At 48.8% G+C, this 16,225-nt stretch overlaps 6 protein-coding genes across 6 annotated transcripts; 3 read left to right on the forward strand and 3 right to left on the reverse strand.

Annotated features, from left to right (window-relative positions):
• Positions 1-662: 662 nt before the first annotated feature.
• On the forward strand, positions 663-3,015 carry F5B22DRAFT_635781 (BAG domain-containing protein; the record flags this gene model as incomplete). The annotated part of the gene is made up of 2 exons (XM_047977197.1): positions 663-731; positions 1,792-3,015. The coding sequence occupies 2 exons, from the start codon at positions 663-665 to the stop codon at positions 3,013-3,015; spliced, it is 1,293 nt and encodes a 430-aa protein (XP_047831599.1).
• A 955-nt stretch (positions 3,016-3,970) lies between these two features.
• F5B22DRAFT_107630 (60S ribosomal protein l16) lies at positions 3,971-6,125 on the forward strand. Its single transcript, XM_047968724.1, has 5 exons — positions 3,971-4,442; positions 4,675-4,810; positions 4,980-5,033; positions 5,108-5,366; positions 5,446-6,125. The coding sequence occupies exons 1-5, from the start codon at positions 4,422-4,424 to the stop codon at positions 5,582-5,584; spliced, it is 609 nt and encodes a 202-aa protein (XP_047831600.1). The 5' UTR covers positions 3,971-4,421; the 3' UTR covers positions 5,585-6,125.
• A 1,858-nt stretch (positions 6,126-7,983) lies between these two features.
• F5B22DRAFT_107636 (uncharacterized protein) lies at positions 7,984-9,781 on the reverse strand. The gene is made up of 3 exons (XM_047968725.1): positions 9,321-9,781; positions 8,622-9,265; positions 7,984-8,564 (listed from the first exon to the last, which is right to left on the reverse strand). The coding sequence occupies exons 1-3, from the start codon at positions 9,698-9,700 to the stop codon at positions 8,209-8,211; spliced, it is 1,380 nt and encodes a 459-aa protein (XP_047831601.1). The 5' UTR covers positions 9,701-9,781; the 3' UTR covers positions 7,984-8,208.
• Positions 9,782-9,833: 52 nt separating this feature from the next.
• Positions 9,834-11,167, forward strand: F5B22DRAFT_603218 (uncharacterized protein). Its single transcript, XM_047974725.1, has 3 exons — positions 9,834-10,297; positions 10,359-10,619; positions 10,677-11,167. Exons 1-3 carry the CDS (start codon positions 9,988-9,990, stop codon positions 10,973-10,975), a joined length of 870 nt encoding a protein of 289 aa, XP_047831602.1. The 5' UTR covers positions 9,834-9,987; the 3' UTR covers positions 10,976-11,167.
• A 1,593-nt stretch (positions 11,168-12,760) lies between these two features.
• F5B22DRAFT_603219 (uncharacterized protein) lies at positions 12,761-13,937 on the reverse strand. Its single transcript, XM_047974726.1, has 2 exons — positions 13,370-13,937; positions 12,761-13,313 (listed from the first exon to the last, which is right to left on the reverse strand). Exon 2 carries the CDS (start codon positions 13,253-13,255, stop codon positions 12,770-12,772), a length of 486 nt encoding a protein of 161 aa, XP_047831603.1. The 5' UTR covers positions 13,256-13,313; positions 13,370-13,937; the 3' UTR covers positions 12,761-12,769.
• A 912-nt stretch (positions 13,938-14,849) lies between these two features.
• F5B22DRAFT_645680 (uncharacterized protein) lies at positions 14,850-15,443 on the reverse strand (the record flags this gene model as incomplete). Its single annotated transcript, XM_047978618.1, has 1 exon — positions 14,850-15,443. The coding sequence occupies one exon, from the start codon at positions 15,441-15,443 to the stop codon at positions 14,850-14,852; it is 594 nt and encodes a 197-aa protein (XP_047831604.1).
• Positions 15,444-16,225: the final 782 nt, after the last annotated feature.

Genomic DNA, 16,225 nt, shown 5'->3' on the forward strand with positions numbered 1-16,225 from the left:
AAGTGGTCCAGCTAAAAAGAGGATGACGTAAGAGACATCACAAGATCTCCGAATTAGCTAAGTAAACCAATGACACGGCCAACTTATAATCCTCCCCCTTATTCTATGCAGAACTTTGTGTAGAAGAATTGAATGTATTTTATGAGTCTTGGTAGTAGAAGATAAACTCATGTGAATGAGTTACCTACGTGCTAAAAACAGAACAAGATATTTGGGTTGGTCGAGTTTAGATCTGGTTATGCGAGCTGTGGCCGGGCATCTCAGATCCAGATCTACACATCAGCCTAACCGAAACCAGTCTCGTTAGTTCTAGGTTGTTCCAACTCTATCCATCTATCCATCTCTACAGAATCTCTACTATTGGAGCATGGGAATAGAAATAGAATGTTGACTGAAAACTCTGGCAAAGCTACAGCTGCCTCCAGACTGGTAGAGAAAACAAGTCCTTACGGCCGGAGGTCGCCTACAAACTTGATACCTCGTCTGCTAGAGTATGTACATCAAAATCAATTGCCCAATGGGCCAATAGCACCATATACAAATATGCAGATACGGCTTTTGGCCCCCAAATAAGCTCGGCCGCTTTTCTGGCTGATGGTGATACATGTGTACCTACCTGCTTGTACATTCGGTCATCAGCTGAAGATGCCAATTCGGCCAAGATGAGAGCCACTTTGCCAGCTGTTCCCCATCTGTTTGCCAGCCCTAAGCCCTTCCGCAACAGCTGTGAAGTAGGTACATAGGTACTTCGCACCTCACCCGTTGTACCACGGTTCGAATGTGACGGGGTAACCTGTCTTTAGGTAGGTGTCCGATATTCTTCGAATCCTTCACGCGATCCCCTTCGCTGTGAGTCGACTGGCAACCCCCTATCAGTATCGTCTTGTTTGCCTATCTTCAATTCTGCTTGAATTCTGTTTTGTCGCGTTGGGGGAGTACAAATCTTACAGCACGACATACGTCGTCAATCTTCTTGTCGTACGTCGTTGCACCCTGACGTCGTGTGTCTTGTCGGCAGCCCAATGAGCCGCTTTGGAGCAGGGAATCTAGTCGTAGCAGAGAGAAGCTGGTGTCCTCTCACCAGCTGACCTGAATACCTTGCGCACAGTCTTGCAGTGACAACGCATCATCGAGCCATCGCTTACCTCTAATTCGACCGCTGACCACTCCTACGTCTCTCCCACGCCTCTGACCGACCAAAGAGTCGCCATTCGAGACGAGCCCCATTCGAAGCCCGCCGTTAGTGTGTTAGTCGGCCCTCTGCAGACTGCAGCTATCGAGCATTGAGCCGTTTACCGTTTCCCTTACCCCTCTGCCGAGCACCCAGCCCTCTGGCCTGCTGCCCCACGATTTGACTCTGAGCTAAACGTCGAGCTAGGCCTCGAACTAGGCCCTTTTCTGGTCATTTGGGGGACTGAGGAGGCTGTTCCTTGGAGTGAAGCCGTCTGTCGACGAATCCCAACACCGGCACCGACCGACTTAACTCCTGCCCACAGATACCTACAGATTAGGTGAGGTGGCCTAACACCTAACAACCGTGGTAGTCCCTTGCTATTCGCCCACTCGGCACTCGTGTGTCCCTCCAATGCGCCGCTGCGCAGCTGTGACCCTCCGCTCCAGAGACTCTGCTTGATTCGCACCGCTAACAGGGTTCGTTCTCGCCTGCTATTTGGTCGCCTGCAGTCACCGTGGCCACTGCGACCCCTCTGGTGCTCCATCCACTTTGCATTCTGCAGTGACAAAATAACATATCTAGCTACCTACTTAGGCCGGGTGTCCTGGAATTCCCAGGACGACCCGATTCTCGTCAAGGTGGCTTCCAGTCAGGTCCTTTCGGCAACTTCTGGTGCCTTCCAGAACATCACCGCATTCCTACCACCGGCCTTACAAACCTACCTTGTCACCACACTCGCTCACCTGTCCGACGCCGTCGCCGGGTCCAACGAGTACATCGAATCCAAAGGCGCATCGCCCACAACCGTCTACTCGACCCTCGTAGGCGCTGCTGCTGTGACACTGCCTATTCTGATGGCGCGGTACGGGTGGCCCTCGTTTTCCGAGGCTCTATCGCCCTTTGCTTCGCAAGCTAGCAGCCAAGACGGCCCGCACGTCACCGACGCTGATTATAGCTACATCACGTCCGAAGATCTAGAAACCTCACTACAGGCTCCTGAAGCGACTTATGCCCCGCAAAACCGTCGAGCACCGCGCACTGCTGCCGTTGAGGAGGATGATGTCATCCTGATCAAACATAAAGCGGTTACCTATCCCGTACACTTTCCTGCCTACTCAATCAGCGATGGTAGGCTGACGGTGAGAGATGTCCGAGACCGCGCAGGACTGGTGATGGACTTGAGTAGTCGTCGGGCTAGCCGTATCAAGATGCTCTACAAGGGTAGGAACCTTAAAGAGCCAGATATCCCTATCCGCGACTATGGCGTGAAGAACAACAGCGAATTGTTAGTAGTGGTACCGGAGGGAAGACTTTCGGATGATGACGACAGTAGTGGCTCGCTTGAAGAAGTTGTTGGTACTGATTCTAGGGACGACTCACGGCCCCAGAAGAAAAGGAAGAATAAGAATGGCAAGAAGAAGCCTAAGAACCGGACGCCGAGAGAGACTAGCAGCAGTCTAGAGGTGCCCGGCCAGAACGACGAGGACGGGAAATGGACAAGCCCTGACCCTTCGAGACACCCCTCCCGGGTGCCGTCTCCTCAAGTGCCCTCTGGAGCAATTGAAAAGCTGGAGGCCATCAGATCCCATTTTGACGCGCAGCTCCTGCCATTGTGCAAGGAATTTATACACCACCCACCTAGAGACGCTAAAAAACTGGAAGAGGAGCACCGCAAAATCAGTGAGACGGTGATGCAGCATGTGCTGCTGAAACTAGACGAAGTTGAAACTGGAGGAGATCCTGACATCCGGGCAAGACGGAAAGACCTGGTCAACTATGTTCAGGATATACTCAAGGAAATAGATGAGAGGGTACCTGACGCGCTCAGGCAAAACCGATGATATCACTTGGCACCTTTACACTGCGGGTAATGGCATCTCGGTAATGTATTCGGGGGAACCGATTCAAACCCACTCAACCTATCCAATCTACCATTCTATCCACTAGGATGATGCAAAGTACGTTTATATAATACATGAAAGGTTCAAGATGCCATTGAAATGGGTGCATCGGAAGAGCGCGTTCGCGAAGATGTTCACGAAGTTTAACGACATACTTAGACAAGAGTTTAGACTCATACGTTTCCATATCTCGTCCTTGGTTACAGGCAGCTCATGGTCGGCACTCCCTGCTTAATCACCATCTCAGACTCAGGCTTCACATCGATGCATTTCTCTAGCAAGGCATGTTATATAGTAACTGACAGCCATAAACTTTACTTTGTCAAGTGCTCAGCGATTTGTGTCTTTGTGCATGAAGAAACGAACTGCCGGCTGCGTTCATGGAAGGCAAGGCATTCGGTAGGACGACACATAGAAAGGCGAAGCACTGAGGTAGGCAACTAGGCAGTCGTCGTTGTCGATGACGATGTCCTCCAGTTACCAGGATTTCCCTTGCCGGGGTTGGTAGCGTTGGCTGGCTGTTGATAGGGCACGAGACATATAATATAGGACATCAGACATATATGTGCTAGGAGTAGCCTATGGGAGCATCTCGTGACCTAGGTCGACCTAGGTCCGACCTCATTAAGTAAGCAAGCTACCATTACGTAGGTACCATTAAGTCTGAGGCAGAAAGAAGTGTCAGCTTTTTGTTGCATGTATTCAACGCTCCCGGCTTTGGATGCCTAACAACGTGCAACGTGCAATGTTGAAGCATTGTACATATGCGTGCTGCGAGCACTGTATTACACTGTATTATCGGAAGGTCAGCGCTAATGATGAGCTGTATCCGGGCACTGAATACTGTAGAATAGAACTGTAGGTAAGCCTTCGATGGTCAGCATCGTCAGCATCATGATAAGCAACGACGTTGGGGGGTTGTCAGCTGGGCAGCACTGTAAGCTTCTATGTGAGTAAGTAAGCAAGATAAGCCACAATTGTTCTGTGGCGCATGCACGAGCACTGAAGGAGGCTAGGTCTGCCTAGCCCTAGATTATGAGGCCACAAAAATCCCTCTCGCTTCCACGCCCGCCCCCACCATTCCAAGCCAGGACTAGCGGCCCTCTACAGCGGGCACACTGGACGATTGTGCGTTCCGCCGATAATTTTCTAGTGGTGGCATTCCTCTCCTCCGCCTGGCGACCAACAACAACACATCACGACCTTACTAACGACCACAGCAGAGGATTAATTTAATAGCTCCTACAGACGCAGACTTCTTCGGTTGCGCTCTCGAGCTATTTCTTCCTCCCCGTTCCATCATTCTTTTCCTTTCTGTTACCACGTCGCGGTGACGATCCGAAAAGATGTCGTCCTTTGAGTCTGTTGTAAGTGGCTTTTGCTGTTCGAAATTCAATTCCAAACCCTGTATCGGCCTGTCGTTCCCCTTGCGACCACTCTACGAATTCCTACCTTGCCAGACTACAGCACAATGCTGTGGGTGATTTACAGGGGAATCATGGAGGGAATTGGGGATGATATATTTCGATAAATACAGACGTTTAATCTCAATCCACCAATATTCGAGCAATAATTAACTCAAATTCTTCTTTCCTTTAGGTCGTCATCGATGGCAAAGGCCACCTCCTTGGCCGACTCGCCTCTATCGTCGCCAAGCAGCTCCTTAGCGGCCAGAAGATCGCCATCGTCCGATGCGAGGAACTGAACATCTCGGGCGAGTTCTTCCGCGCCAAGCGTACGTCACCTCCAGCGATCTGTTCTTTCGAGTTTGTTTTAGGAAGTGCTTAGATGCGGTCTGGCTTTGGATTTGCGATGGAGTTAGAATGGAAGGATGGAATTTTTGAAAGAGCTTGGACCTACACGCCAGTCGAGAAAGAGAATTGGAACTGATTGTTGGACTATAGTCAAGTACCACGCCTACCTGCGCAAGGCCACCCGATTCAACCCTACCCGAGGTGGTATGTCACACTCCGATCTGCGTGTCGATATCAGGCACTCCCTTTCCGAGACGAGACTTTCTGACGCAACCTAGGTCCCTTCCACTTCCGTGCCCCTTCAAGAATCTTCTACAAGGCCGTCCGTGGCATGATTCCCCACAAGACTGCCCGAGGTGCTGCTGCTTTGGAGCGCCTAAAGGTCTTTGAGGGTGTCCCTCCCCCGTACGACAAGCAAAAGAAGATGGTTGTTCCCCAGGCTCTCCGTGTCCTTCGTCTACAGCCCGGCCGAAAGTACTGCACTGTCGGCAGACTGAGCCACGAAGTCGGCTGGAAATACCAGGATGTTGTTGCTCGGTATGTGGATACACGAACCAAGTCATCAAGAATTTGCGGGGTTCTCGGTTCAAGGGAATATGGCTAATACATTTCACAGTCTGGAGGAGCGCCGCAAGGCCAAGGGTACCGCTTACTACGAGCGCAAGAAGCTCGCTCAGCGCCAACTCAGCGAGGCCAAGAAGAGTGCCACAGTAGACAGCAAGACAGCCAAGACTCTCGAGTCCTTCGGTTACTAAATCGTCTTGTTTCCATCCGTCTGCATTTTTCTGATACACCAACAACAAAACCAAACACAATTCATCCTTCCATGGACTTGCAACTAGAACCGGCGTGTGGGTATGGGAAACTCGATCATCGCATTCACCTTTGTCGTTCCGCGCAATTTCGAGGGAAAGGCAATGGGGTCATAAGGGTTGGGGGTTTATGTCACTACTGGCTCTGAGGACCTGTGTTCACACAATTCATCGTCTTAGGCACCGAATGAAAAATGAACCAAATCACGAACAAAAAAAAGAAAGCAAACAAAGCTGGTTAAATGGGTTTATCAACTATGTGATGCAATTTTAAAACCTAAAGCCCCCCAACGGGGCTGAGCATTGTGTTTATATTGACTTGGCGCACAGCTTGGAGGCGTCTTGTTGACTAATTTAGGAACCGCACCGAGAGAAAGAGAGAAAAAAATCCATCATCGATGCCGAAATTTAGAATTTCGAAGTTCGTTATTCTGATTTCGATTTGTTTCACGACGGTCTACGTTTATTCGTTCGTTCGCTACGGAGGTCTCGGCGAGGAATTGTCTTCCGTGTATATTTGATAACGCGCTCGATGAATGCCGTGCTTCCTTTTTCTACGACACTAGTGCTATTCAACGCGGCCTACGTGCTCGTTCTTGCCTTTCCTAGCTCTCGTACTCCTTAGTATAGGCGGGCTCATTTGTGATTTGTGAAATTGATTGATTGATTACATTGCGGATTAGTATGTTTTTTTTGCGGGATTATGAAGACAGGGTACCTAGGTAGGTAGGTAGGTTGGTAGTTTGTAATTTGTTCTGGAAAATGGGGGTGTAGATTGAGTTTGTGCTTTGACTTTCGAGGAGTGAAGGGTGGTGCTGTACGTCTGGGATGTTGGGTAGGTAGGTAGGTAAGCAGTGTGACCCGGTGAGTGAGCGAGATGGGGGACGCACGAGGTATTTACATTGCTTGTTCTCTGGCGGTGGTCAGCTTCTTTACATATGTACCTACTGGATGTCATCAGCTACCGTAGGTACTTAGGTAACCAGGAGGTCGTAATCTCTCAAGGCGGTAATCACGGCAACGGTCATCGAGAAGGTAGGCGGGCAAGTAAATTGGCAAATTGTCCAGGGAGGAAAGTATTCGACTCCAATGGATTACATACCTTGTATGTAGGTATCTTTTCGGTGTTATTACCTGAGACGGATTGTCTGTTGGTGACGATGCAGCATATTATGGTATGAGGTGGTATTAAGAGGGGTGTATAGCTATGTACTACAGAGCCTGGGGAGTGAGTACCCCGCTGAGATGGATAGATACCTAGCTGGTGAGCACATGCGTAGTATTTGAATGCAAATGAGTACATACTTACCAACAATAGCGAGGGAGTAAGTGAGTGGAAAGGTAGGTGAGAGGATTGGGAGCAGTACGTCTCTTACGCATGTGAGAAAAGAATGTGTGTCGCTGTGCTTGTTGAGATCTACGTTGCTCACTCACTCAAGTTCATGGTTTGCGCCACAGGTTGTATACGTTAGGTATGCCAATTGCGCCAATTGCCTACCTACTACTGGTTTTGTATTTTCTCCTCGCCTCTATCCTAAAGGATGAACCGCTTTATGATTGACTTTCAGACAGCCTTGAATATCACATATCCCTCTGTTGCTGGGAGTCTTAGGCAGATCGCGTGAGTAGCTGGGATTTTTAGTGCTGTACTGCTTATCTAATCTGGGCTACCCTGCTTAACGACCATCTCACTCCGTTCCTCTCTCTCATCATGCCTCGATACGGTCTCACATAGCAATAAACGCTTCACATTTGACTCTTTTTATTGTGAACAGTTTCAAATTCATGTTGTGGCCCGATCCTTAAACGAATTGGCCTTGAGTGATGATCCCAGGCCTATAGACAAAGAGACTCGGCATAATACATAGTTAGACATAGTCTAGCATTCCTATGGTTGCAATCCATGGTACCTTGATATACTTATTGCTAGGAAGATACCAGAAGCTATATATATTATTAGTGCCGAGTCATTTATTATGTCGTCATGATATTACATTGGGCTGCTTAGTCGTTACTGGAAATTGTTATTACACCTTAAAGCAAGTTAACTTGTATTTTTACCAAATACCAGCGCCGTTGTCAGCAAGAAAATGCACACTATATGATGACCATTGCTAGCCGCTCATGCAAGCGCAATGTCATGAGCTATATCCTTCTTAACGTAGGCTTGACAGTCCACGGGCAATTTGGCCATATCAAAATCGCCATTGTTAGCAGCTGCGCTCAGGCGCAGTACCGAACTCCGTGGGTGACCTTGTTGACATAAGCACCATTCTGCAGCAATATCTTCGCGATCTCTACGTGGCCGATGGTTACAGCTGTCATTAATGGAGTACTGCAATCGGTTTCTGCATTGGAATCGGCTTTGTTCTCGATCAGTATCTTGATAATACTCGGATGCTCGTTTCGAATAGCCGCTTGAAGTGCTGAACTGTAGTCTACACTTAGATCATGCCGTCTACTTTCGATTAGTAATGATATCAGAAGCACTGTGGATCTTCAGCTGGCGTCGTGGTCCTGGGGTCCTGTCACAAAATATTGACCGTGCCATTATGCTCTTCTCATTCCTAGGCTACGGACCGCTCAGCTGGAGTTGTAGAATTATTATCAGTGGCTTGTGACCCATCCTCAGCCGTAATATCTGCCGTCACGAGACTAGGCTCTCTGCTAGACAATCGCGATGCCCCCGGTGTAACGGACCGGCTGGCGAAACTTGAGCGCCTGGAAATGCTGGTAGGGGTTGACGAGGGGAAGAGGAAGCTGGAAGAAGTGCCGGGATAAGCAGGCGTAGTAAGCCGCGACTCTCTTTTAGCTTTCCTCCTCTCTTCGAAATTCTTCAGGTTCTGCTCTTTTTGGATTTTCCGGATGTCCTCAGCCTTAGCGCCTTTCTCACGCTGCGTCTTCTCCAGCTCTTGGAGTTCCTCTGATATGATTGATCTCGCTTAGTTCTGTGGCAAATCTGGAAAAGAAGGGAGCCTACCTCTCGTGAGAATCGACCTTAAGGGGAGAATGGGCGTTTTGAAAGGATCCGTGTTCAGATCGTCCATGAGATAGTCACTGCCAAGAATGACATCGAACGGGAGTTCTTCGCCGACGAGGAAGTTTGTCTTCTTGGTCAGGGCTTGATTTTCTGAGTACCAAATCAGCGTGACTTTCCCGAGAGCACGGAACCCACCACGACCAGCTCCGATGAAAACCCTCTGATCATCAGTCAAGTCAAAATCAAGACCGTGCCGCTCGAGTACGTGTTTGCCAACCCAACTATCGTGGGCGCCAGTATCCAATTTGACTTGTACCGGGCCCCCGACCGACTCTTGGCGGTCTGGCGAAACGATCACAAAAGGAAAGCAGAATGGGTCGAACGCAAAAGGGCGCATAGTAGTGCTGCCGAGATTTCTTCGAAGGGCTTCCCGCAGCTCTTCGAAGTCGCGTTGGCGTTCGCCCATATCACGACTCGAGTCCGTGAAGTTTTCAAGTGGTTGTTCAAACTTCTCTGCCAACAGTCGCACGAGGGAGTTTAAATCATTCCTCAAATCACTCAAACTACTTTCGAAGTATTTCGCCGTGGCTTCTGCGAGAGAATGTAGCACGTTTATCTGCTGCCTCGTGTTCAATGCCATGTGCCTAGAACTTGCTCTAGTGTCTCTAAATGAAACTAGGGAAGGAATATAAAACGTACAGTTTAAACTGACTGCAGAGTTTATCGACCGTGTTATCTAACTCCGCAATATCCCCAACTGTCCTCTTATCGAGAACAAGCTTGGCCGGGCGCAATGGTTTTGAGCTCTCATTGTAATTCTTAAAGACGGCTTCTAGTCGTTTTATCGCTGCTCTAACCCTGTTTGAGGTTTCTTCGACATCCTCGAGGAAGTATTCCGGCAGCTGGGGTGAGCAGGACAGGATAGATGATATCAAACGCAATTGAGCCGCTGTGTGTCTCAGCTGTTGTTCTAGCTGGTTCAACCCCGGCTGGTCTCTTGAACGGCTAAGCACGTCCTTGTAAGTCTTCAAGACAGAGGCCAGCCCTATCAAAGAGCTCGTCGCGCTTAAAGGGTCCATTAAGAGGGTTTCTGATGTTTTAGCAGGTGCTTCGATGGCATAGCATAGAAATGACTGTGCTGACGATGAGGTGTAAGATCCAAAACCCCCCCAAGCGGGGTGAAATCGGGCGCAGTGTGAGTGCCCAAATCCAACCAATAGAAGAGCTTGCCGCCAATGTGCATTTCTGCTGATCCCCCACGATCGCATCATCATCCATCTGCAACAAGTGACACGGACCTATCTCATGAACAACGCTTCATTACCAATCTAGATTTGAGTTAACATATCTTGTGCTGAAAAGTATAATGGCTGTTGCAGAAGCTGGAGGGGCGGAGTTCGTTGGCTATTCGAAGCTAGCGAACATGATGGCAACAAACCCAGACGCCGCCATCTTTCGAAGGTTCCGTTTCTTGTCCATAATGAACATTCTCCGATTACAATCGGAACTGCAAGATCTAGAGAGCCAATTGAAAGACATCTGGCAACTCGAGCAGGAGGAGGACGATTTCCGCAAAACCTTTAGGTCGGACTTTCGGTATATGAGAGAACAACTGAATGAAGACTCAATCCAGTACGACATTTTACGAGAGATTGGGGAAAAGCTGAAAGAATACCGTAAAGAAGTGAAATGGCCCTAAAAGAAACTTGGTCGCTATTCTGACGATGGACTGTACAGATGAGGCATTGCAAAGCTTTTCGCCTGGAGGATCCGACGCCGCTCAGCCGAGCAATCATGACCTAGAAGGCCTCAGACAGTGGATCGCTCTGGAAGGCGGGAATTTTCTGGACGGCATCGAGGAGGGCACCTGGAAAATCCCAGACGTGTCAGAGTACTTCACTATGCGTCCAACCTCTGGTCACGGCGAAGACGGGCTGAGTGAGCTCTTGAACGGGAAGCTACTGACGGCCTACACTGCTGTGATCGGCCGGCGCACAAAGGGACGTATCTCGAAGATATGATTGATGTTGGCCCCGCTGACTAGGTATTCCATACAGTCCGAAGATAAGCTGTTGGGTCGCAATATCCGCATTTATGACGAGAGGAAGATAGCCCGGGTTGGTGATGCGATTGTCGCGATATTCTCAGCAGCATTACCGACCGTGGCCATACTTGTCCTATACTTCGTGAAGAGCATGCTCAACAGGATTGGGCTAGTAGTTGTCTTCACGAGTATCTTCGCAGCGGCACTCGCCATTTTCACCAACGCGAAGAGGATTGAGATATTCTCGGCCACTGCTGCTTTCGCTGCTGTTGAAGTTGTCTTTGTTGGGAGCACATCAGGAGCTATCTGAGTGGATTATCGATCAGCCGATATATACTGGCTTTATGAAACAGATCAATAAGATCTAAGCAATCAGGATTAGCATTCAAATTGTATGTAATAGCAAAATTAAGCTACTAAAGCTAGGAGGGAGTTAGTAGGCCAAGGATCTTTACAGCCTTAATAGATTACTGTATTGAGAATAAAATTGATTCAAAGTTCAGATCTCTGCCTTAGGTATATAAATAGATTACGGCTTCACATGATGTGGCGCTGAAATGGGAGTTCTTTCATAGGTACAAGGTACGTAGGTACTACGTGAAACAAAATTCAAGATGTGAATTCAATTTTGTCGCGCTACAGTGTTTACTTCCCTACCTACGTGTGACTGCTGCTGCCTACTTTATGTACTACCTACTACTGGTGCGCGTTAACAAACACCAGAATGAAGCATCGTGAAAGCCACCAAGCTACGAACTTTGGAGGCGCCATACACATGTAGCTGCCTATAAGACTCATCTGAGTGATGGTAGAAATGTGTAAGACTTCATACAATAGGGTAAGATGAAAATAACGGTGTAGTATGCAAAGCAAAGCGAAAAGTCGAAGGGTATGCATATCAAGGATATTACGAATAGCTTCATTGAAAACATAACATCACATCAAAATCACGATTAGGTTGTGGTTGGCTAGTAAGTAGGTAGGCAGTAGTTTCAGTGGTGATGGCATCGAAGGTGGAAGGCAAGACCACTCACCTAGACATCCATCGTTCTCTACACCAAGCACAGTTCGAATGGGATACAATCAAATGAACAAATAAGACGGAAAAGAAACAAAAAGAAAAAAAGAAAAAAGCTAGACCCGGAATCGAATTCCAAGCCTTACGAAAAACCACACCGTCGGCGAGCTCTAATTGTCAAGTTGCGGGATGCCCCCAGCCCGCTCCAATACGGAGACTCGCTTTTGCAGTTGTTTCATACCGTCGAGTCAACCCAGGGATACGTCCTATGTTACGGGGTCCGGTTGGGAGTCCTGAGTGTTGAATAAGTTTATAAGGGAGAGGTAATGGGGTGCTGGAGGTGGTTGTAGGGTGTGGTCACATGTTTGTGGCGATGGAATAGTGGGTGGAAGTATGTAGCTATATGGGAAGGTACGTACCGCCTTGATGAAAACAGGTACCCTTTGGTTGGGCTTACAGTAATTAGGTACATTCATCTTGTGAGCGTGATCTCTCTTCTAGGACGCGTTACTTTCGGTGTTAGTACTGTTGTTGGAACTTACAAACCAAGTCTAGAGGAGCTGAAGGTCTGATCCCACCCTTAGGTAGGTAGGTGTGTAGGTATTGCTTAGCTAATAGCATATGATGATGATCATCAGTTCGAAGGATACATGGCTCTTCTCTGAGAGTTCGATGTCCTGTTTTCTTCTTATCAAAAGGTATCTGAACGCAAGATGGCACTAGTCCATCTTATCCCATCCAATCCAATCCAATCCAACAATTGTAATGCCAGGGGTATGGGGGCAGAAGTTCCTTGTCTACCTGGTAGATAGGCAAGCAAGGAACCAGATGAACGCCATCTTCATATGCTTCGTCTGATCATTCATCATGCCCCTAACTCCATGGACGTCTATTACCATTACTAACCATCCCCGATATTCTCGAGAATGCTGTATCGAAACAACCACCAACGCCAATAGGACAAAAGAAATTGGGGAGCTAGCCCTGCTTGAATGTCAGTTGGAAGCCCGATATAAACAGCCGACGAGAGAAGATACCATACCCGAGTCATTACAGTTCTTTCACCACTCCCTCACCGTCCCCCCTTCACTTCTTCTTCCCCCATATGCCCCCACTGGTCTCGGCCTCGTTCTTCTTCTCCCCATCCTCACCTTCCTCCGTCTCCTCTTCCACGCCCGCATACTTCTTCGCTAACTTCTCGTCCAGCTTCTTCCGCATATCCTCGGCGCGCGCGCGTTTCTTCACCTCAGACTTCCGTCTCGAGATCTCCTGCTTCTCCCCGACGAGATACGGCACGGCTCGAATGACGGTGAATAAACCCTTGAAGCCTTGCCCTAGATGCTTGAACCCCTCGCTGAAGTGCGTCTTGGTATCGCGCAACGTGGACCTCGCGATTGTCGCGTTCTTGCGCATGCGGTATGCTTTCTCGGCGCGCTGGGCTCGAGCGTAGTCGTCTGAGGCCTGGCGACGCGTCTCGACGAGGAGGTTGATGGTCCCCGTGGACTTCTTCCGCTTGTGGTTTTGCGAGGCGTCCTCGGGCTCCTCAGCCTTTTGGGGCTTTTCTTTAGCCATATTGCTTTTGCTTCGTTTTTCTTGACGTGTATATGGAAGGTGAGAATGTCAATGAGAAGTAAAACGCACGCACCTCCGGCCATCACGAGTATACTAACCACCCTTTATATACAGCAAAGGCATAAAACATTTTCACTTGATTATAATCAATATCCGAACCATCTTCATGCAGACAGCCATCGGCTAGATTCCGGAAACCCCGTACACGCTATACAAGCCGGGACAGACTAACTACAACTCGCCCAGCGGTTATGCGAAATGGACAGAAAAGGCAAGGAGCCGATCATTCGTTCTCGAGACATAGAAAATACAGCATTAGCTAATATGAAAGCCTTCAAGGAAACATTCGTTTTTCTGCACGTTTGGTACGCATGCGCATGAAGCATCATTTTAAGCGAGTGGAGTCTCGTCATGCTGTGGAGATTTCGCGTGAAGGGGGGAAAGGCTTGGCGTTTCTATTCGACAAGGCGGTAAGGTCAGCTTCACCTTGCGTATAGGGGTTTATTCTTTCAATTAGAGAGTACCGAGACTCGGCTTCTAGAAGCGGTGGGACTTATATCAATTGTTGTAAGGCTTGGGGGATGTGTGACTCATATTTATTTTCTTACCGATGTGGTGGTGATCCCGCATCATCGTCACTGCTGAATGAGGTCGAGAGACACCGGATTCCTTGACTGTTGTCTCCCAGGCACATCCTTATACAGAGGACAGTTAAATCAACTGATATCTCCAAATCGATCCTTGATCTATTATCCCTTCACTCGCCCATTGTAACACCGTTTCTCAAGACCAGCTTTTCCTCTTCTCCATCCCCCCACACGTTCGTACGCTGGTGAAGATTCCCGAGATCAGATGAGGCCCGTGTAGCCCAGAATCCACCAGCCAATGAAAACGAGTAGATCAGGTAGTGGGATTGCCTATTACAGCAGGTCGCCAAGCCTAAGCTCCACTAAAGCAGCGATGCTTCGTTCTTCGGCAGACTCGAATTGAAATAACTAATGATAATGGTGTAATATTCGTGACTACCTAACTACTACAATAAGAAAAAAGGAAAAAAAAAGAGAGAGAGAGAGAGAGAGAGAGAAATAAGCAGGAGGTGGAAAGTGCGCTCCGACTTTAGACAGTTCATCGCGACCTGCTCCAGCAATCACTTGGAATATCAAGAGAAATGGATATATGGCACAATAATACATGGCGAAAAATAATTATCAGATTTTTTTCCGTCATAATCCGAAATCAGCTTCCTAGAGGTGAGTGTCCATATAAATCCAATAATAAACAATAAACCCCGACCGAGGAAATCAATGCCAATCCAATATCCCATCGAGCTGGATGAAGCGAACGCCGTGCCCAAACTCTTCAGACCCAGTCTATTCCCTCCGGTCATTCCCTGTAGCCATAAATACGAAGAAAACCCCCCCTCCCCCCCCAAATTTCGCGATCACACGCGTATATGTCATCATATATAACGATCATATACAAAATACCTACATAACTTCCGCAAAAGATTCAATCAAATCCCAAGAAGCCAACTTCTTCTTCCCCCCCCACCCGCGTCCCGAACGACCTCGCACGAGGCAGACAAAAAGGGCTACTAACCCTCATCCACCTCCATCGGATCGCCCTCGACAAGAGAGTTCTCAATATATTCGTCCCACGAGACCTCGCCCCCGGCCTCGACGCGCTCAGCCAGCGTGACGTCCTCGGCGTTCCAGACCCGGCTCAGCGGGGACTTGTTCCCGCCGGCCTTCCCCTTATACGCGCCGACCACGGCATCCTGCGAATGGCGCACGTAGTTCTCGAAGGCGACGTCGTAGCCGCGCCGGTCCTTCTGCGTCTGCGCTTCGTGCAGCGCGCGCAGGCTCGCGTGGATCTCCCCGAGGGCCGCGGCGAGCGAGGCTAGGTATTCTACGCCTGCCTTCGTCGCGCGCGCGAGGTGGAGGTCTGCGTCGTCCTCGAATGTCTCTTGCAGATCGATGTTTCGTAGCACTGTCGAGGCGGCTGAGGTCGCTGTCTCGAGGTCGCTTGGCGGGATTTGCCCCCGGCCGTTCGCGCCTGCGCCCAGGTGCCACCATGCTGATGTGCCTCGCGCGCGTAGGGTCAGGGTCTGGAGTCGGACTTCTATGTCGATGGTTTCTAGGAGGCGGTCGCGGATGGAGTTTATGATGGCTCTGTGCTTGGGATCCATCTTGTGCTTTAATACTGGTTTTACTGTGCGCTGGGGTTTGACCGCGTACGTTCCGACTTCTCGGGGAGATGGTGGTTCTGTTGAAATGTACGGCCGTCGCAGTTGATCTTTTCGCACTCTACTGGAGATGATCTTGGTGTTGCTTCTTGCCGAACCCTGTCGCGGCTGCTATCTCTGCTGCCTCCTGCGGGAGCAGCTGGTGTAGCTTCTATTCCACCGGAGATACCGTCGCTGTTGCCCTTGATGCGTATTGCTGCCTGACGTTGCGAAACCCTCGTTTCTATTCGGGCCTTTCGGCTGTCTGGTGGCATCTACCGTCATTATGCAACTTCATTATGAATTTTGTTGAAATGTGTGTTGCGGTGTCATAGTATATGCGATGAAATATTGTGTAGTGTGATATAGGTATGTTATAGAATGCATTTACCTTGCGTTGTATTTAAACACGTCGTTTCTCGACGCGCGTCTTGCTTTTCCTCTCTGTAATTGATCAAGCGCTCGCTGATTCGGTTTATTCGCAAACTTGTGGTGAAGCCTACAGTGCTCTTACTGGTACGGAGAGAGTAATTAGAACTTTTGTATGTAGGAATGAGAGGTGAATACTCGAATGCTCTGGCTAGGCGTTAACAAGCTCATACTCTTGGAAAATATAATTACAACTGGCGGTTTACTTCCTGAAGCTTAAAATCTGTTTGGACCGAAAAGCTGCAAGAGTAGAGCAATAATCTCTGGAGTACTTAATATGAAGTTTTAGTCAAACTATAAGGTGAAGAAAGTTAGGA

This window comes from Xylaria bambusicola (genome assembly GCF_022495145.1).
Source record: "Xylaria bambusicola strain CBS 139988 unplaced genomic scaffold F5B22scaffold_16, whole genome shotgun sequence".
NCBI lineage: Eukaryota > Fungi > Ascomycota > Sordariomycetes > Xylariales > Xylariaceae > Xylaria > Xylaria bambusicola.

Excerpts from the sequence above, each read along its gene's own strand:
- F5B22DRAFT_107636 (XM_047968725.1), bottom strand. The coding sequence starts at position 9,700 with ATGGACCCTTTAAGCGCGACGAGCTCTTTGATAGGGCTGGCCTCTGTC. Across the intron at positions 9,266-9,320 it reads CTCTGCAGTCAGTTTAAACT|GCACATGGCATTGAACACGA; the intron begins GTACGTTTTATA and ends AGCAAGTTCTAG. Across the intron at positions 8,565-8,621 it reads AAGGTCGATTCTCACGAGAG|AGGAACTCCAAGAGCTGGAG; the intron begins GTAGGCTCCCTT and ends CAATCATATCAG.
- F5B22DRAFT_603219 (XM_047974726.1), bottom strand. The coding sequence starts at position 13,255 with ATGGCTAAAGAAAAGCCCCAAAAGGCTGAGGAGCCCGAGGACGCCTCG.
- F5B22DRAFT_107630 (XM_047968724.1), top strand. The coding sequence starts at position 4,422 with ATGTCGTCCTTTGAGTCTGTT. Across the intron at positions 4,443-4,674 it reads TGTCGTCCTTTGAGTCTGTT|GTCGTCATCGATGGCAAAGG; the intron begins GTAAGTGGCTTT and ends TCTTTCCTTTAG. Across the intron at positions 4,811-4,979 it reads CGAGTTCTTCCGCGCCAAGC|TCAAGTACCACGCCTACCTG; the intron begins GTACGTCACCTC and ends GTTGGACTATAG.
- F5B22DRAFT_603218 (XM_047974725.1), top strand. The coding sequence starts at position 9,988 with ATGGCTGTTGCAGAAGCTGGAGGGGCGGAGTTCGTTGGCTATTCGAAG. Across the intron at positions 10,298-10,358 it reads GGAAAAGCTGAAAGAATACC|ATGAGGCATTGCAAAGCTTT; the intron begins GTAAAGAAGTGA and ends TGGACTGTACAG. Across the intron at positions 10,620-10,676 it reads TGTGATCGGCCGGCGCACAA|AGTCCGAAGATAAGCTGTTG; the intron begins AGGGACGTATCT and ends GGTATTCCATAC.